Genomic DNA, 20,738 nt, shown 5'->3' on the forward strand with positions numbered 1-20,738 from the left:
ACGTGGTTTCACAGACAAGGATTGTCTACCCTCCCACTTTCGTTGCCCTCTCGTGCTCTCTTGTTTTGTGTGGTTACGGTTAAGCCTCGTCAACATTTTATATTGTTTTTTATAGAGATAATAAGACAAAAATGAATAGTAATATAAAATATTGACGTGGTTTAACCGTGACCACACGAACAAGAGGGTACGGGAGGGCACCGGAAGTGAGAGGCAAAAAATCCTTGTCTTGGTTTCACATGGTGCTACATACCTTTTGCTTTTATTCTTTTTCAAGCTCAGCAGCTCTCTCTCATTTTAGCTCTGGAGGCAAGGCCTCAAAATCCGACAACATCAATAACCGATCCGTGCAAAATTCACAGTTTTTCCTTAGTTAAGTAGGTAAAGGATGACCAACTCCTCCATAATCCATCAGAGAAGTACTGTTTGGCTGTGCAACTATTCATGTGTAGAAACACGTATGTATGTACTATTCATGCACAATATTTTCACTATTCATTTACGGAAATTTTGTAAAATGAATAGTGTTGCTACAGTAACATTTTTCCTATAAAATGAGAACTTACAAAGGAAGGAATGAGTGAAGCCACAAGGCTCAAGGTTGAGAGAAACAGGAAAGAATAGAAAGTTATTTTTGTAATCCTATTATTATAAATGAAAGCACTACTACTGTCTCAAGGACGTATTCCCGTCACATTGACTGTAGAGGAATCTCGTATATTTTGTGTCTTGCTTCATTCATTCCACAAATTGGAGCAATGATTCCTCAACTAAAAATTCATTGTCATTGGTCCCTCAACTCATCAAACCGTGTAGTTATGGTCATTTTTATCAACTTCGTCAGAATTTTGTCAAAATAAATTATGTTTGAAGGACCATATATACAATTGGGTTAAAGTTAAGAGACTATTTCTCCAATTGGATTAAAGTTGAGAGACAATTTCTCCAGTTGGATTAAAATTGAGGGACCTTTGGTAATGAATTTTTAGTTGAGGGACTATAACTGCATGTTTTGATTTTTAGTTAAGGGATCATTATTCCAATTAAGTTAAAATTGAGAGACTATGCTACAATTTGCTCTTTAGATAAATCTTCAAGAGATGCCTCTAATAAACCACCAAAATAGGATGTTCTAACTCAGGTTTTTAAAGCATATTCGAGAATCGGATAGTCTTTATGTAATTTCAAAGAGCACACGTTTGAAGGTGTTTATAGTATACGTGGTGTCGTAGGAGTGGACAGTGTCATCCGGTGTCAATGGTTGTATATTTCCGTTACAATTAAAAATTTCTCATTAGGATAAGGAAGAATGAATACGTGACGTTCTCAATTATTCACATTGATTTTTTCCACCTCGCCCTCTGTCTTCTTGCGATCACCATACGAAATATCAGCGAGCAAAGCACTTACGATAATCATTCCGACTTGTGACAATAAGTTGGCGAAGATATGTAGTGACCTTCCAGCTGTGTGTGTGGATGAAGATAACGTGGGGCCGATAGCGGAAAATGGCATAGGAAAGTGATCGAAAACTTTAAGCTTTAATAAAAAAAGGAAAAAATGGAATTACAACTGAATGGTAATAAAAATTTTCAATTTTTAAAGTAAAAGTATCAAAAAGTGAACAGTAACTGTTTCCTTATAAATTTGCTTGCATTTCAGCCTTGATTGCCGATCTGAGCGAGTGGCTTACCCCCCCCTTCCTCTGCTCACCTCTTACCTTCTCCATCAAGCTCTCTCTCTCTCTCTCTCTCTAACCTGACCTTCCTCCATGGATCCTTACAAGGTACTACTCTAATCTTAATCTTTCTGGGGTTTTTCTCTTTTACTTGTTTATGCTCTTAATTTGATTTTTTCTATTTTTTTTTAAGTTTGATTTTCTTGTTGAAATACTTTTCTTGTTTATTTTCTCGGCCACCAAACAGAGCCCTCTCTAACGGATTTGGGTTGGTTTGTTTTTGTGTGTTGTTGCAGCACCGCCCTTCAAGTGCTTTCAACTCCCCGTTCTGGACCACCAATGCCGGTGCTCCAGTTTCGAACAACAACTCTTCTCTGACTGTTGGACCCAGAGGTGATTTAACTCTTCTCTGACTTATGCATGTAATAGGGATGGTTGGTTACGTCGAGTTGAGTAGATGCAGTTAAGAATTTATTTCTTTGTCTATTTGTCAGGTCCGGTTCTGCTTGAGGACTACCATCTGGTGGAGAAACTCGCCAATTTTGCTAGAGAACGGATCCCAGAGCGTGTCGTCCATGCTAGGGGAGCCAGTGCAAAAGGTTTCTTTGAGGTCACCCATGATATTTCTGACCTTTCATGTGCTGACTTCCTTCGAGCCCCTGGAGTTCAGACACCTGTCATTGTGCGTTTCTCCACTGTTATCCATGAGCGTGGCAGCCCTGAAACGATAAGGGATCCTCGTGGTTTTGCAGTGAAGTTTTACACCAGAGAGGTGACGTTTCAATGATAGTAGAGTTTTGACACGTCGATGATCGTAATTATATTCAACGGCGCATTCATAGTTAAAAACACGCAGTGGTGTCTCTAGTCACAGCTCCAGTGACAAATACTTTAAGTCATGGATAGTCTCTAGTCAGCTCCAGTGACAAATACTTGACAAATACTTTTAAGTCATGGATGGTGACAAATACTTAAGTCATCTATCTATCTATATCTATATTATCTATATTATCCATATCTATCTATCTTCTATATTATTAAGATCATTTTTGAATTCACAAAGTTAAGATGAGAGGGTAAAATAGTAATTTTGTATCTTTTGATAAAAAGATAATTATATCCTTTTTTTTTTTTCTTCCTATTTTGCTCTTATTTTTTTATAAACAATATTTACATAAGAAGGATAAAATAGTAATTTTGTATCAAAATTTTTACATAAGATTATATTATTAAAAGAACACACCTTGTGAACCTTTTTGCCTATTTTTTTTCAATTTTCCCCTTCATTTTTTAATATACAAAATTGAGATGAGGAGGGCAAAATAGTAATTTTATACCTTTTGACAAAATGACAATCTTATCCCTTTTTTCCTCATTTTTGATATAGAATATTTACACAAAAAAGGTAAAATAATAATTTTGTATCAAAATATTTACAGAAGGTAAAAATATTCACTTATTAAGAGAAATTATCCCACAATCATTTTTTCATACAGGTAAGTGAAATCATGATGTTTTTTGAATAATTTGAATGAACTGAAGCGGTTGCACTTGAGGAGAAAGTGGAAGGAGGTGGACAGTTGTTGACACACACAAAGTGTGCTCTGCTAGTATTTAGGGGGTGTAGTTAAACTCGGATTTGAGAGAATTTTAAAAGACTTTAAAATCTTAGTGTAGTCAATTAAAAGATTTTAAAGGAATTTAGAATCCATTCAAATCTAGTCAATTAAAGGATTTTAGAATCTTTTAAAATCTAGGTGTAATCAATTAAAAGATTTTAAAGGATTTTAAAATCCATCCAAATCTAAGTGTAATAAAAAAATTAAGATTTTAGAGGATTTCAATAAATTGTGGATTTTGTGGAATTTGAAAGCCAAAAGTATATATAACTAAGATTAAAAAGAATCCAACCTCCTAGGATTTCAAATCCTTCCACCACAATCCATTTAAATTCTTTAAAAATTCATATGAATTTTGTTGAAGACTCTAATCTTCTTAAATCCTATAAAATTTATCACTTTTAAAATCCTTTAAAATTTTAGTTCGGCTACAGCGGTAGTCTTGTGACTTCTATGAAATATGGCATTCTTCCTTTTCTTTTCTTTTCTTTTTTAAATATCGTTTTTATTCTGCAGATTGTTGATTTCTTTGTAACATTATTATTAACTATCTATAGCTCCTGGAAACCATTTGGTCATATTGTTTTTGCTTGTTTGTACATGCATTCCTTCCTTACTCATGTTGTGACCTTATTCTTCTTAACACAGGGTAATTTTGACTTGGTGGGAAACAATTTCCCCGTGTTTTTTGTCCGTGATGCAATGCAATTCCCGGACGTGATCCATGCTTTCAAACCGAACCCTAAGTCCCACATCCAAGAGTATTGGAGGGTCCTTGACTTCTTATCTCACCATCCAGAAAGCCTGCTCACGTTCGCCTTCCTATTCGATGACGTGGGAGTTCCACAAGATTACAGGCACATGGAAGGCTTTGGTGTTCACGCCTACACTCTTATCAGCAAGGCCGGGAAGGTACACTACGTGAAGTTTCATTGGAAACCCACTTGTGGAGTCAAGTGTTTGTTGGAGGACGAGGCTATTAAGGTTGGAGGAGCTAATCACAGCCACGCTACCAAGGATCTCTATGACTCCATCGCAGCTGGCAACTTCCCGGAGTGGAAACTTTTTATTCAGACAATGGATCCTGATCATGAAGACAGATTTGACTTTGACCCACTTGATGATACTAAGGTCTGGCCTGAAGATATTCTTCCCCTGCAGCCGGTTGGCCGTTTGGTACTGAATAAGAACGTCGATAACTTCTTCGCAGAGAATGAACAACTTGCTTTCAACCCTGCCCTTGTTGTCCCTGGTGTCTATTATTCAAATGATAAGATGCTCCAAACTCGACTCTTCGCCTATTCTGATACCCAGAGGCACCGTCTTGGCCCCAACTATCTGCAGCTCCCGGTTAATGCTCCCAAGTGTTCTCATCACAACAATCACTATGACGGATTTATGAATTTCATGCACAGAGATGAGGAGGTACTTTTGCTCGTTTGATTTTCTTTTCCAAGTTCAACACCACTTTTTCCCTCAATTGCTGACGCTTATTGAATGCCTTTTACCCTTTTTACACTTGCGTTGCTCAAGATTCGGACGTGTACTTAAATTTTCACTTGTTTGTTCATCAAAGTTTTCTCTGCTCAGATGCCCTACTGTTTTCTGTAGATTGACTACTTCCCATCAAGGTTTGATCCTGTTCGCCATGCTGAGACCTTCCCAATTCCTTCTAATATTTTCACTGGAAAGCGTGAGAAGGTCAGTTTGTATCACTGTATAGGAATTCATTTTAATTTCCCTTGGTTTTCCCATGATCTTGTTTTCTGTGTTTTTCTTTTTACTTGAAACCTGAAAGCACTTGGAATGTCAAAAGTTAGATACATGCATGACTGCTTGTTGCATTTCTGAATCCTTTTGGTGTGCTGCACATCATGATTCACATTGCAACTTTGCGTTTAATTTGTGTATGGTGGTTTCGTTGGATATGCAGTGCGTCATTGAGAAGGAGAACAACTTCAAGCAACCTGGAGAGAGATACAGATCTTGGGCACCCGACAGGTAGCTGCCAACCCTATGATGTCTCTATGTGGAATTAAATGTATTTAAACGTCATGTTCATAATCTAAATGTTCATTGCAGGCAAGAGCGATTCCTCCACCGATGGGTTGATGTCCTATCCGAACCTCGTGTCACCTATGAAATTCGCAGCATTTGGATCTCATACTGGTCTCAGGTGAGTGCATACATGCAAAGTATTCGCATTTGTGAATTGGTAATAGTTGGATGTGATTTTGTACTGGAATATGATGTGTGCTGGTGGTAATTGAAATGCAGGCTGACCGATCCTTTGGTCAAAAACTGGCATCTCGTCTTAACGTGAGGCCGAGCATTTGAGGGCGATGCCGATGCAAGATGTTTGAGTTTCGATAAGACATAGTGAAAGGAAATTGTGGGAGGAGATAAATCAAATGTTAAATTGGTTTATTCTCGTGTCTTGATATTGTCATACTAAATTTCGATTGTAAGTGACATGTAGCCTCAATGTAATAAGTCCGAATCGTTCGTACTATACAACTCCAATGTAATCCCTCCTTGGTGCCAACTATCTCCTATTAATGGCTATGATCTGGTTGTTGTTCGGGGTGGGGTTGGTGGTGGTGTTCGAGGCGGCGATGCTCGGTGGTGGATGACGTTTCCGGTGGCTGGCTTGGATCTCTGTCAATGGAGGAGATTTCAGTAGAAGCTTCTCGGTTGGTTGTTCTGTGTTTTTTTGGGCTTCATTGTTGTGGGGCCTCTTTCTTGTTTTCTTTTGGTTTCAGGCCTTTTTGGCTGTGTATAGTTGTAAGTTGGATCTTTGCTTTGATTGTAATTTTGGGCTTGTTTAATAAAAGTTGAGGGAGTTTTGACTGTAGTTTTACTACAGTCAAACTTTTTCCAAAAAAAAAAAAAAAAAAAAAAAAAAAATGTTCCGGTTGCAGGCACCGAATTTTCACTGTTTCTATGCGAGATGTTGTGTAGTTATACTTGCGCTTGACTTGCACATGATTTGTGGCTTCTAATGGGATGTACTGTTATAGCCATGCGGATGCGTACGTAGTTTATAGGACAACTGGTTTTACAAGAGTACCATAATCTAATCTATTCCATTCTAATTTGACGCATGAACGTTATCTTTTGCAAGTTTATTATAAGGTTATGCAAGGTTGTCTTTGTGAGCGTTATTTTTTCGTTTGGTTAGATATGGTTACGTGGATTAGTATTGTATTATCTTTCAGTTGCATTTGTACTTGTGTTCCTAATCAATTATGTTCCTCATTTTATTTGATTAATGAAATATTTATTACATTAAAATCAGTTAAACAAAATATTTCGTAATTCGACGCAATTCTAATACATATTTGTTTCTTCCTTGGAAAACAAAGAAACCACCTACAGAGTACAAAACACAAGGCAAGTTGAATAAGTAAACCTCATTAAATACGTAAATCAAATTAAATAAGTAAAACCTAATTCCTTGGAAAACAAAGAAACCTACATTTCAACTCTAATGTCTGAGTGAGTGGCTTATCCCCTTCCTCTGCTCACCTCTTACCTTATCCATCAAGCTCTCTCTCTCTCTCTCTCTCTCTCTCTCTCTATCTAACCTGACCTTTCTCCATGGATCCTTACAGGGTACTACTCTAATCTTAGTCTTAAATCTTTCTGGGATGTTTTCTTTTTTACTTGTTTATGCTCTTAATTGATTTATTTAAGTTTGATTTTCTTGTTGAATTACTTTTCTTGTTTATTTTCTCGGCTGCCAAACAGAGCCCTCTCTAATGGATTTGGGTTGGTTTGTTTTTGTGTGTTGTTGCAGCACCGCCCTTCAAGTGCTTTCAATTCCCCGTTCTGGACCACCAATTCCGGTGCTCCAGTTTCGAACAACAACTCTTCTCTGACTGTTGGACCCAGAGGTGATTTAATTCTTAATCCACTTTTAATTTATCTATTTGTTTATTTGCTTTTGACGGATTTTCAATTGCAAATTTGCTTCGAGTTTTACTTTTTTTGTGTTTTTTTAGTTGCACATCGCTTTTCAAGCACCTTGTGAATAATCGTAATCATGTTTTGATGCTGTAATCTGTGTATGCATCGATATTCTGTCTATGTTATTGTGATCTACAAGATGAAGATGATTACTATTTTGAAACTCTTGTTGTTTTTCATTGTTTTTCGGATATATATGCGCACACACACACACACACACACACATATATTGTTTGTATTTGAAGTTAGAACTTTCCCTATTTGACATTAATGTTTAAATTTCTCAACTATAGTTCCCAGTCTGTTGGTTTTCAATGAATTCCTGCGGGTCCCTTTTTTTCATTGCTTCTCGGGTTGTCAAGATGATTTTTTGATTGTCTGGTTGCCTGAAACTAAATAAAAGTTACTATCTCTGCAAGTGAGAGCAGTCATCTATATTTGACATACTTTATAAAATGTATAACCGCTAATTTCATTCTTATCACATCTTTTGCATGTAATCAGGATGGTTGATTATGTCGAGTTGAGTAGATGCAGTTAAGAATTTAATTCTTTGTCTATTTGTCAGGTCCAATTCTGCTTGAGGACTACCATCTGGTGGAGAAACTCGCCAATTTTGATAGAGAACGGATCCCAGAGCGTGTTGTCCATGCTAGGGGAGCTAGTGCAAAAGGTTTCTTTGAGGTCACCCATGACATTTCTCATCTTTCATGTGCTGACTTCCTTCGAGCCCCTGGAGTTCAGACACCTGTCATTGTGCGTTTCTCCACTGTTATCCATGAGCGTGGCAGCCCTGAAACCCTGAGGGATCCTCGTGGTTTTGCAGTGAAGTTTTACACCAGAGAGGTGAGGTTTCATTGGCTTATTGATGTTTTATGACCTCTGGATAATGATAGTTGAGTTTTGACACGTCGATGATCGTAATTATATTCAACAGCATATTTATAGTTAAAAATATGCAGTGGTATCTCGAGTCACTGCTCCAGTGACAAAGACTTTAGTCATATTTAACTAAACCCAGTAGTCTTGTGACTTCCATGAAGTATGGCATTCATCCTTTTCTTTTCTTTTTTTAAATATTGTTTTGATTCTACAGATGTTGATTTCTTTGTAACATTATTATTAACTAACTCTTGGAAATCATTTGGTCCTAATGTTTTTGCTTGTTTATACTTGCATTCCTTTCTTTACTCATGCCATGACTTTATTTTTCTTAAACAGGGTAATTTTGATTTGGTGGGAAACAATTTCCCCGTCTTTTTTGTCCGTGATGGAATGAAATTCCCAGACATGGTCCATGCTCTCAAACCGAACCCTAAGTCCCACATCCAAGAGAATTGGAGGATCCTTGACTTCTTCTCCCACCATCCAGAAAGCCTGCACATGTTCACCTTCCTATTGGATGACCTGGGAGTTCCACAAGATTACAGGCACATGGAAGGGTCTGGTGTTAACACCTATACTCTTATCAGTAAGACCGGGAAGGCACACTATGTGAAATTTCATTGGAAACCCACTTGTGGAGTCAAGTGTTTGTTGGAGGATGAGGCTATTAAGGTTGGAGGAGCTAATCACAGCCACGCTACCAAGGATCTCTATGACTCCATCGCAGCTGGCAACTACCCGGAGTGGAAACTCTTTATTCAGACAATTGATCCTGATCATGAAGACAGATTTGACTTTGACCCACTTGATGTTACTAAGATCTGGCCTGAAGATATTCTTCCCCTGCAGCCAGTTGGACGTTTGGTACTGAATAAGAACATTGATAACTTCTTTGCAGAGAATGAACAACTTGCTTTCTGCCCTGCCATTGTTGTCCCTGGTGTCTATTATTCAGATGATAAGTTGCTCCAAACTCGAATCTTCTCCTATTCTGATACTCAGAGGCACCGTCTTGGCCCGAACTATCTGCAGCTCCCAGTTAATGCTCCCAAGTGTTCTCATCACAACAATCACCATGAAGGATTTATGAATTTCATGCACAGAGATGAGGAGGTACTTTTGCTCTTTTGAATTTCTTTTCCAAGTACGATACCACTTTTCCCTCAATTGCTGACGCTTATTGAATATCTTTGTGCCTTTTTACACTTGCATTGCTAAAGATTCAGACATGTGCTTAAATTTTCACTTGTTTTTTCATCAAAGTTTTCTCTGCTCAGATGCCATACTGTTTTCTGTAGGTTAACTACTTCCCATCAAGGTATGATCCTGCTCGCCATGCTGAGACCTTCCCAATTCCTTCTAATATTTGCACTGGAAAGCGTGAGAAGGTCAGTTTGTATCAATTTAGAAGAATTCATTTAAATTTCCCTTAGTTTTCCCATGTTCTTGTTTTCTGTGTTTCTCTTTTTACCTGAAACTTGAAAGCACTTGGAATGTAAAAAGTTAGATACATGCATGAATGCTTGTTGCATTTCTGAATCCTTTTGGTGCGCTGCACATCATGATTCATGTAGCAACTTTGCGTTTAATTTGTGTATGTTGGTTTTGTTGGATATGCAGTGCGTCATAGAGAAGGAGAACAACTTCAAGCAACCTGGAGAGAGATACAGATCTTGGGCACCCGACAGGTAGCTGCCAACCCTATGATGTCTCTATGTGGAAATAAATGTATTTAAACGTCATGTTCATAATCTAAATGTTAATTGCAGGCAAGAGCGATTCCTCCACCGATGGGTTGATGCCCTATCCGATCCTCGTGTCACCTATGAAATTCGCAGCATTTGGATCTCATACTGGTCTCAGGTGAGTGCATACGCGCAAAGTATTCGCATTTGTGAATTGGTATAATTGGATGTGATTTTTTACTGGAATATGATGTGTGCTGGTGGTAATTGAAATGCAGGCTGACCGATCTTTTGGTCAAAAACTGGCATCTCGTCTTAACGTGAGGCCGAGCATTTGAGGGTGATGCCAATGCAAGATGTTTGAGTTTCGATAAGACATAGTGAAAGGAAAATGTGGGAGGAGAGAAATCAAATGTTAAATTGTTTATCCTCGTGCTGTGATACTGTTATACTAAATTTCACATATAAGTGACGTGTTGCCTCAATGTAATAAGTCCGAATCGATGGTACTATGCAACTCCAATGTAACAAGTGCCGGTTGCAGGCGCCAGTTTTCACTGTTTCTATACAAGATGTGTAATCATACTTGTGCTTGACTTGCATATGATATGTGGCTCCTAATCGGATGTACTTTTATAGCCATGCGGATGCGTACGTAGTTTTTAGGCTTCTAATCTAACCCATTCAAATTTGACGCGTATTGTATCGTCCTTTATACATACGAACTTGTATTCTTGATCAATGATATTCCTCATTTTATTTGATTACTGAAATATTTAAGGCCGAGTTTCGACCTAATCCTCCCGCTTGTTTTACTTTGTCTTCATATTATTAATAAAATAAAATAGAGGGGTCCGGCGGAGGGTTCAAGGTACAACAGTCCTTTCCCCTTTGCCTCGCACACGTCAATTGACGTAGAACTAGTCTCGCCTAATATTTTTCTATTTTCATATGGAAAAAAATAGACGTGCAAATTAATATAAAGTTTTCCATTTCTTTTATTGGAGCTACATATGAAGATTATGAATGATACACCTGAAAAAGATTTCTTTAATACACAACACTATTTCTCCCGTTCTTAATATGGATCGGCATTCGGTACAGCCTCTCCTCCGTGTACAAACATGGATGCAGTCCTCTTCGTGTCTATTCATGTAGGTAAGTTAGGAACTAATTCGTTTGTCAGATACTTTCCCATACTCCTCGTCTTTTTATTTCCTTTGACAGATCCACGTACAGATATATTGCTCCGTTTATCTTACGGTGGTGGGTGATCGTCCTCACGGGTTTGAGGAGGGATAGGTCTCCAACCTGGTTTCTCATCCCAGTACATGTCATAGTATATGTGACCAGGAGTGTGTTCAGCCACACAACACCATATACCAACATACCGCTTTGCACGATTCCTGAATTTCTCTTCCCTTGCCTGACCATAAATTTCGCAAAGCGTCAGATCAGCGCATGATAACGAAGCATGTGGTGCATGTACAACCAAAGTAAGAAAGAAAAGCCGAATAAGATTGACGAAAAGACTTGCCTTGTCGGTGAAACCTGGGAATGCATCTTGCATAGAAGAAAACTGAATTACTTTTACATCCTTGAACGAGGAGAATACTGTCTTGAACTGCATATACAAGTGAAATCCAATATCGTGTAAGTCACTAAGAACACCAGGATTCAAAAGACACTACTTATTAATAGGGATAAGAAGGAACAAGGTTTGTTACACATATAAAACATACATATATTTATCTGTACACTTCCAAGAGAGAAATAAAATGAACTCACACACGCACGCACGTATTAATTCAGATTACCGTTTCTTCATTGCTTCTCTTTGGAAATCTGAGTGCTCCTGAAGGGGTGGTAGTATTTGAAGTTATGCAATCTCGCGTTCCTTGTTGACAAAGCTGGACATCAAGCCATGACTCTTTCACCTAAAACAAAATTCATAAATGAAGTTGTCTACTCTTAGCTACAGAATCAATGGAACTGATTCTTTTGACTTAAAAAATTTCATAGATACCCATTTACCTGTTTTGGCATCAATGGATTGTCAAAGAATGAGTATTCTCTAATACCGATTGGGGGCCCAAATATCTCCGCTGGCAATTCCTTAAGCATGACATTCACCTGCGATACAGTACACTTTTGTTAGCTACCACCTCCGGAAGGGATTTCACAGTAGGACCTTGAGATACACCAATGTTCCTATGAATTATTTGTGCAATTCTTGGAAGCTTCACACTGTACAAACCCATTAATCTAAACAGTGGAACTTAATCAGTTTAAACGAGATGTAAGATTTGACAAATGACAAAGGTGAAGAAAAAAAAAAAAAACCAGAAAATCGATTGTACACAGGTAGGTGTAGGAAAATAATTAAATAACCGCTGTATGCCTCTTTTTCTCTCCTTGAATCTTTTTTTTTTCTTTCCAGTTTATAGAAATTTCAGCTTCTCAAATATCCAATCCAACCATGAATTTTCCTTGAAACTTTTCATGTTCTGTTAATCAGGGATTAGAGAGTATTTTGTAGCTCAGCCACTTTTAAATGTTTATAATAAAAAGGGTCCACACATAGGATAGAGAAAAAGGAAAATTATGGAAACACATCTTGTGGTTAGATCGTAAAACATGTATTGTCCTCAGGCATCATGACACTTATCGTTTATGTCATTCATCACTAATTAATATGAAAATTGATGGAAGAGAAGTAGAGATTAGGTATGATTTTGATGGCGTCTTACCAAAATCATGTGCTGCAGACGTGCTTAATTACTACCAAAGTTAACTTTTTTATGTAGCAGAGGAAACCACATAGGTATCTATGTGACAAAAATAAAACATTTTATAAGGCCGAAGTTACGACTGGTTTATCTGTAGTTTAGCTGAAAAAGACATTGTATTACCAGTTGACTATTACGATGTGTATAAATACAGAAAAATATCTCAGGTGAAGCCGATTCCCTAAACGATCATAAGGGCGGTTGCACCACATCCAACCAAAAACAAATGAGAGAAAAGACACTACTAGAAACCATCCCCTCTAAGGAAACCCCACACCCCCCCAACCCCAACCCATTCCCCCCCCACCCCCCTCTCTCCCCCTTTTGCAATAAATCATGCTCAGAAATGGCAACTGGGATATCACAACGAGATGCAATCAGAAAATTCAACTGACACTTCTAGTAATCCTAAGGTTTTTAGCAAGGGTAGTAACAACAAAGTAATCAGCACAAATAGTCATTCAGACTCCATCGCATACTTATTGTGGAGAGGGGAAAAGTCTAAAATTCTAATCGAGCCCATTGCAAGGAGGACCAAGTTGATAATACGATCACTACTTTTTGTCCCATGACATTGTAATTCAACTCACTACTCCAAACAATTAAACTCTAGCAAAAAGAGCCTTGAGTTAATATGGTAACTGACTCAATTTAGAAAATGCAACTCATATCCTGCTGTTTTTTTTTTTTTTTGTCTGACACATTCTGCTATTTTAGTACAAAGGCTGATTTAATACAAAATTCTACCAAAGGAATGGCAACTGTCTTACAAGAATTTTTTTTCGAGCAATCTTGTCTATTGTGGAAGCAAAGATAACAAACTGTATAAAGTTAGCTCTGACAAATTGGACATACCTCAAACACATGATCTAGAGGGCAAATAAAAGGTTGTCGAGTGATAGATCCCTCAAGAACGCCAGGGTGGGGAAACCACAGCCTATCCAACCTGCACCATAGTGGAGGCATAACCTAAAAAACACAAATAAAAGAGATGACGACTAAAATACATATGCAGAAAAATGCATTATTTCATCTCAACAATAATGAATTCCAAACTTGTAAACCTAAACCCTAAAACCTTAAGTACATATCCCAGCACACTGTTGTTTGATTAATTAGAGGACTGATTTTGTCCCTTATCCTTATGACCAAACCAATAAGCAAAACAACACAGTATCTATAGTGTGTAAAAGGTGACCAATTTAAATTGCACTGTGTTAAAGTTGAACCATCCAATCTAAAACCAAATAGCTACTAGTGGAGAGGACCAAGACTTTATATGTTGAGATACACGAATTTGGATACCAGATGTAAGAGTTTTATATTTTCAACACTAACTCATGTGTGGCTGGTCTGAGCCAAACAGATGGATTAACTTATATATTGGATGACACGGAGCATGTATAGCCAAATTGGGCCTGAAATGTGGATAAATTGTCCCACTCACATACCTTGTCAGAGTTAGACAATGCAACCAAAAACCAGTGGATTATTAGAGGAGAAGCCCGTGATTTATATAAAGAGATACAAGACTTAGAATATCTGATTTGAGATTTCTATATTCTCATAGAACTTAGAAGACATATCTACGTATGTACTTAAGATTATCAGTCATGATCCCACTCTATTGTTAGACATGCAGGTCCTTACAAGGTTTACACCTTTGAACAAGAAAATAATAACTAAGCCTTGTCTGTGATATTTTGTGAAGCATGCACAATGGAACATGTATTAATAAACCCCCAATTTCCATATATGATAAATTGATGATGACGATTGCATCAAGGCTTCTGTTAATGGTGGATTGTAATTTCACCCAGGTACATCTAAACAAACCAAACTCAAACTCAAACTCATTTAATGATCCGAAACTAAATTCATTCACACATATATCACCAGAACATTTCAGTCCAAAAAATAGACTGAAATAAAATAAAAGAGAGATAATATACATATAATTTTTCTTACCAGGGTGCGATTCAACAGAGAAGCAATTGCAAGAGCCGTTCTTATTTGTTTTATCTGAACAAAATCATTTAGAATAAAAATTATAAGATGTAACACTAAGATACGATCCCACACAATGTAAAAAGATTATGGAAGCAGGTTAGCACATACATACTTGGTAATTAATAAGAGTAAAATGTGATTTAACATTATGCTCCCCATCTAGCAACAAGCTCTTAGGAATAGACGGCTTAAATGACAAAAAACCTCCTGCGTAAATTTGCAAAGTCCTTGTTAAGAAAGATGTTAAGCGTCAATTGTATAAATAGTCATCAGTAAGAACAAATGTGCAGTAGTAGCGTATCCGTGTATTCAAGTGATCAACTTTTCACTTCTAAATCACAAACTTTTTGATTGCTGACGAGGTTAGAAGTTCTGAAGGAAAAAGAGATTAGCTGGTGTTTTAATTATTAGAGATGGTCTAGTATTCCTATAGAATGTTCATTCCCCCATATATTGTAGGTAATACCAAATTTTCAATTCTTCCTACTATACCCTCTAATTCTCAGACGTACCATTCTATTCCAATGCTCATTCTAGCTACCAAACAGTACCTTGGTTTCTTAATGTGAAAGATCAAGTTCCATGAGATTGGAAGGAAATCTTGGCAGAGATGATGCAAAGGATGATACCGAACATTCGCATTAAGCAAGCAATTGAAAGAAAGATGCATCCTAATAAGATTTAGAAGATATCCAATGTACAGTACAATATCAATGATATTTCCTTTGAGTACCTGGTGCATCATAGTATTCTGGTGGGTCATAGAAAACCATGCCTTCCCGTAGTCGGTGGCGTTTTCCTTCGGTACCTGCATACTGGAATGTGGTATGCACTGCATATGGCTCCAATCTCAATTGTTGATGCATGGCCTGTCATTAAAGCGTTAAAGCTTAGGGCTTAAGCGAAACATAACCTTTTATAGCTTAGTTGCATTAAGTCCTTGAAAGACACCTAACTTTGACAGCAAAATTGATTAAAATAAGGAATAACACTGTAAATTGAAAAGATACCCAAACTATCAAATAAAAACTACAGGATCTACCTGGACAAAATATGTATGCCCACTACAAAATATACTCGCAGGCAGAACTCCCAGCTTGAGACTTCCATCAAAAGCATATACAAGTCCACTCTCTCCATCAACTGGTGGCCCTAACTGTCTTCGTACGAGATCATTAAACCCATTCTGGTCCCATATCTTCTCATCAGCTAGAAGCATATCTTTCCATTCCTTAGCCAATCTTTTAGCAGGATCTGTTGGCCGCCAGTGAAAAATTCCAATGTTGTACGCAGCACCAACTGTTATAGGTGAAGATACATCTTTTAAAATTCTCAAATTTTGAGTTAACTTTAAATCTATTGATCATGAAAAAGAAACATAACCGAACAAATAACTTCTAAAATAAAAATAAACAAGGGTGACCAGAGACAAAGAGGGAGTCAAAATTAGACTGCACTAAACAATGTGGATAGAGTGTGAATGGTGAGCATATTAGTCATTGACACGGGCACAACTCCTATGTTCAAAAATAAACACTGGGGTATCTTTTAAATCCAGGAACGGAGCTGCAGCAATATACATCATGTGTATGAATTCCAGAGTATACTACAGTCAACACTGACATATATATTAATCCAACTTGGTATGTACATGAAGAATATTCATAGAGTGTTAAATAGAAACCAGAATAACATATTAGTATAGGTTCGTTAGGAGTAGGACAAAAGGCACATTCAGTAGTTCTTTTTCTTTTCTAAGTGCCTAAACATCCAAGAATAGTAATGAAGGTATCTACAAAAATAAGGAGAGTTTAGGATCCTATACTAGTTCCCTGATGGGTAGACCCATAGTAATCATTTGTGGTGGGACACATTTTTATATCACCAGATCTTATGCAAGTTATACTGAAATCCTCCTCATGGAAAAGCTGCAAACAAAGGATAAAGGAGATAGAAGGAGAAATCTTAAAAAAAATCTTTACCTTGTTGCCAAATGTCCAGCCTGTCATCGGTGACCGTTGGTACAACTTGATCACTGGAAGTTAAGACATCTGCTTCTGCATAGCGAGCAAGATACGGAAGTGGGTCCTGTTCCAAGAAAATTGATAACTCATAATGCCATACGAAGCAGCTAAACAATTAAAAATTTGAACGCTAGCTAAAAAGTACCTTCAACCAAACCATGTCTGTATCACACATCAATAGCTCAAAACCATAAGGGAGAATTGAGTCTATCAGTATAACTTTTTCTCGTCCCATCTTGTGGAATGTTGGCGACCCCCATCCAACGTCTATTGTGCTCATGTGGCTGCCCATGTCAAACACCGGAACACCTTTCCAATACAAAGCCTCCAACAGTTTGGTGTCCATTGCACCTAAGCCATCAAGGTCAAACTCAGAGGTGCAAATGAAAATAGAAAGACAAGCACATTTTTTTCCTTGGGAAGTGGAACAAGAAATGTATACAAATTGCAAAGGCCGTAAAGAAAGAAAAAAGCACGCCTGAGAATATGGGGTAGCTTACCAATGAGAAGGTTAGAAAGCCCCAGATCAGTCAAGTGTTTAACCCAAGTCAGGATAAAATCCATGAATGCATAGTTCCCAAAGGTCACTATAACAACGTTATCCTTCACTCTTTGCTGAACTAGTTCTTTGCTCAGTCTAAATTTCTTCAAAGGTGGCATTTTCTTTGTGCGTGGGGGAGCTTCCCAAATAGGTCTTGTTGACATGCTTTGAGGCCCTACTGAAGGTGTGGCCATTGCTTGAACTATTTCTGGTTGAGAAACATTGGGTGCTTGCTCTAAAGGAGGAGAACCTACATCTGTAACAATTCGTTCATTCACATAAATAAAACACATGCACGAAGAGGGAGAAGACTGGGATCATAGACAGATTGCTTATTGAATAAACACAAGACATTGCAACAAAGGGTGCATTGAACAAAACAAAAAGTCCCGAGTTATACAATATTACTGACTGCAGGGTAATCGATAATAGAACGTCAAAATCACATACACAAAATCTGACGCATATATCCAATGCTTGGAGTCTGCTCAGAAGTCAAACACACATACTTAGACCGAACGGACTAAATCAGCTCCAATGGCAACTCCAAAACACAACGGCAGTAACCACAATGTGTAAAATTCACACTCTTGGTGTATAAGAAGAAACAAGAAGCACAGAGTTGATCGCCTTTAGTTCTACCCAACCCGAAAAGATTATAAAAAAATACCAAAGGTAGAAAATTTGATCATATAATTCCTAAATGAGCTTGCATTCATGTTCGCCGGTTACGATGTAATAGCTGAATCAGTTTCATCACTTGGACATGTAAGCAAGGAGTTGAAAATTTGTACTTGGTTAGAAGGACAAGGTCCATTGCGTTAATTATTAATTGAGCACATATGTGCTGAATTATTAAAATCTCAAAGCCCCGTTTCGAATATGCAATGTAAGTGATAAAGATTGAAGCTTTTGCAGAAAATGAATTGAAAGGTACTTCACTTGTAAGCAAATCAAGAGAGAGAGATAGAGGGGGAACTGACGGGAAAGCCAGGAGGTGGTGGAATCAGCGGCAGACTTGCCGGAGTAGATGGCGGATATCACATACAAAGACGAGAAGACGATCCCAATTATTACGGTGGCGTATATCGTCACGAACACTGGCTTCGCCTTGTCGAACGCATTCTTCCACGCCATTTTTCTGCTTTTTATTGGGATTTTTGGTTTATTTGGTCACCATTCCCGCGTCATTATCTTCTTCCTTCTTCTTTCGTCTGGGAGGAAAGACGAGAAGAAAGAAACTGAAACCCTAATCGAAATCCCAATCAATCAATCTGAATCTAAGAAGAGAAAGAGAGGGAGAGATTTATTTCAGTTTTTCTTCTGAGCTGCTCTCACAGGCTGCCCAGCTGCCCAACTGCCAAGGTCAACTCTTCTAGGCACCATGTTTGTCCCATCCTTCTCCCTATTATTTTTTTAATACTGAAAACCCACATGATTACCAAAAAGGATTAACTTGACTCAATGGTTGATGAGAGTTCCTCCCCATTCACTTTTGCTACGAATTCCTCGATTTCAATCTTACGGAATTCGATTCCCTCCTGGGCTTGGGCTCAAGAGTCTGTTGAGTAACACACATGGATCGTTGAATTTTGATTGGTCAGGAGATTCCTGAGCTCAAGCTCAAGAGAGGATCAAATTCCCAATCTTACGATCGAAATCGTTTAATATTGAAATTATATTATATGTGTGAAAAAATAATACAATATAAAATCATTTGATGATCAAACTATACAAAAATAAATAGACAAATTCTGTAAAATTATCATTAACCATTTATTTATTTGTGATTAAACGACTTTAATTTGAAGAATTTTAATTGAGTTTTATAAACTCCATTTGAATTTCAAAAGTGAATTCTAAGTGGATTTAATGGAGTTTGTGAGTTTTTATTTTTTATTTTGAACAATTTTTGTGAATTCTATTAATTTTAATCTGGACAAATAAATGCATTTGAAGGGTTAGAGTGTGCCACATCGTTCATACTCATTGCAATGTATTTACCCATTTTTTCAGTGAATAACCATTTTTCTCTCTTTTCTATTTGTTTTTCTTCCACACCTGCATACTTACCCTCAATTTCATCTCTCATCTCTCATCTCTCATCTTTCCTGTAAAAACTAACTAAATTGCAACTTTGTGATGTCGTGAAATTACTAAAATTGAAGATCAGAAATTATACCTGATAAACAAATTAGAGGTCGAAATCATACCAAAAAGTTGCATCTCCTTTGCACCTACATCCTCATGTGAAAAACCATGGTATTACCATATAAGCAATCTTTTTATAAAACCAATGCTTTGGGACAACCAAATTTCTCTCCAACGGAAGTCACTAGCCATCACAACCTGCAAGCAATTGCCAAGTATTTTGAGATTCATCGTAGGATACACACTGGCTTAAACATTTACTCTTGTGTTTTCATGCAAAGACAAAATCATGTTTTGAGATTAGAGGGACGATCGTACTTCTTGGTTGTGCAGTAGTTAGGGAGACTCGGATTCAATTGTGGTAGAACGAATGAAAGTGGGAAATGAGACTGTTGTGATTTGGATGAGGCATGCAATGTGACGTGGAGGAAGCCGGAGATGAAGATGATGAAAATGGGAGAGCAAATGATTGTGATGGTGAGAGTGATAAATCAGTAAGATATCATGAGAAACAAGGTAAGACAAACTCATCAAAATCTTATAGAAAAAGGCAAGATTTATTATGGATTAATTTACAATATAAACTCCAAAATCCATCACTTTTAAAAATCGTATCAAATCAGTGATATTTGGAATACACATAAACTTTTGTAAATTTATTTAAAATCATAATTGAATAGATTAATGGTTTTCTATAAATTTTTGTAAAATCATTTGAGATCTTGATTGAATACTTTGGTATTTTCATAAATTCATTTACACACTGTGTTTGGATGAGAAATTCCAAAATGACAGAAATAAAAATGATGGAATCTTATTTTCTATAATTTGTCAATTTTCTTGTTTAGTTAACCTAAAAGAATAATGAATACAAAATTTAACGTGTGTATAGTGATGAGTCGTTTTTATTCTATACATTTTTCTCTCTTTTCTCTTTGTTTTTCTTCCACAGTTGCATGTTTACCCTTGGTTTCATCTCTTATCTCCCCTCTTTCCTGTAAAAACTAACTAAATTGCAACTTTGTGATGTCGTGAAATTATTAAAATTCAAGATCATAAAGTTATAATTTTGGAACACTTACATACATTTGTTAAATTTTTCGTCAGAACCTCGATTAATTGATGATGTGGCGTCCACGTAGACAATGATTGGACATCACATGGAAATTAAACTAAAGTAAATCTCATTTTACTATCTTGAAGTTTCTTGGTTTTCAATATTTCATACTTCAAGTTTTTTTCATCCTAGTTTGGTACCTAAAGTGAATTCTTGGACAATTTCATACATATGTTAAACTTTCTGTTAAAACAGCAGTTAACATGTGACGTGGCACCCATGTAAATGATGATTAGGCGCCCCGTGTCAATCTAGGGCCCACGTGAATAT

At 37.2% G+C, this 20,738-nt stretch overlaps 3 protein-coding genes across 4 annotated transcripts; 2 read left to right on the forward strand and 1 right to left on the reverse strand.

Moving 5' to 3' along the window:
- Positions 1-1,296: 1,296 nt before the first annotated feature.
- LOC137710528 (catalase isozyme 1) lies at positions 1,297-6,226 on the forward strand. Its single transcript, XM_068449573.2, has 9 exons — positions 1,297-1,579; positions 1,663-1,786; positions 1,975-2,071; positions 2,173-2,450; positions 3,946-4,722; positions 4,909-4,998; positions 5,231-5,298; positions 5,380-5,473; positions 5,575-6,226. The coding sequence occupies exons 2-9, from the start codon at positions 1,772-1,774 to the stop codon at positions 5,632-5,634; spliced, it is 1,479 nt and encodes a 492-aa protein (XP_068305674.2). The 5' UTR covers positions 1,297-1,579; positions 1,663-1,771; the 3' UTR covers positions 5,635-6,226.
- A 321-nt stretch (positions 6,227-6,547) lies between these two features.
- Positions 6,548-10,478, forward strand: LOC137710529 (catalase isozyme 1). The gene is made up of 8 exons (XM_068449574.2): positions 6,548-6,912; positions 7,097-7,193; positions 7,835-8,112; positions 8,488-9,264; positions 9,450-9,539; positions 9,772-9,839; positions 9,921-10,014; positions 10,115-10,478. Exons 1-8 carry the CDS (start codon positions 6,898-6,900, stop codon positions 10,172-10,174), a joined length of 1,479 nt encoding a protein of 492 aa, XP_068305675.1. The 5' UTR covers positions 6,548-6,897; the 3' UTR covers positions 10,175-10,478.
- Positions 10,479-10,804: 326 nt separating this feature from the next.
- LOC137710527 (arabinosyltransferase XEG113) lies at positions 10,805-18,739 on the reverse strand. 2 transcript variants are annotated; one of them, XM_068449572.2, is made up of 13 exons: positions 18,184-18,739; positions 17,160-17,456; positions 16,805-17,010; positions 16,618-16,723; positions 15,678-15,934; positions 15,369-15,504; positions 14,748-14,842; positions 14,594-14,647; positions 13,481-13,594; positions 11,871-11,969; positions 11,654-11,773; positions 11,374-11,460; positions 10,805-11,262 (listed from the first exon to the last, which is right to left on the reverse strand). In XM_068449572.2, exons 1-13 carry the CDS (start codon positions 18,335-18,337, stop codon positions 11,095-11,097), a joined length of 1,893 nt encoding a protein of 630 aa, XP_068305673.2. In that variant the 5' UTR covers positions 18,338-18,739; the 3' UTR covers positions 10,805-11,094. The 2 variants fall into 2 exon arrangements, with proteins under 2 accessions (XP_068305673.2, XP_088552226.1); XM_088696100.1 differs by having other exon boundaries at positions 17,160-17,450; positions 18,184-18,636.
- Between the last annotated feature and the right edge of the window lie 1,999 nt (positions 18,740-20,738).

Source organism: Pyrus communis, chromosome 6 (assembly GCF_041283825.1).
Source record: "Pyrus communis isolate YQ-2024b chromosome 6, ASM4128382v1, whole genome shotgun sequence".
NCBI lineage: Eukaryota > Viridiplantae > Streptophyta > Magnoliopsida > Rosales > Rosaceae > Pyrus > Pyrus communis.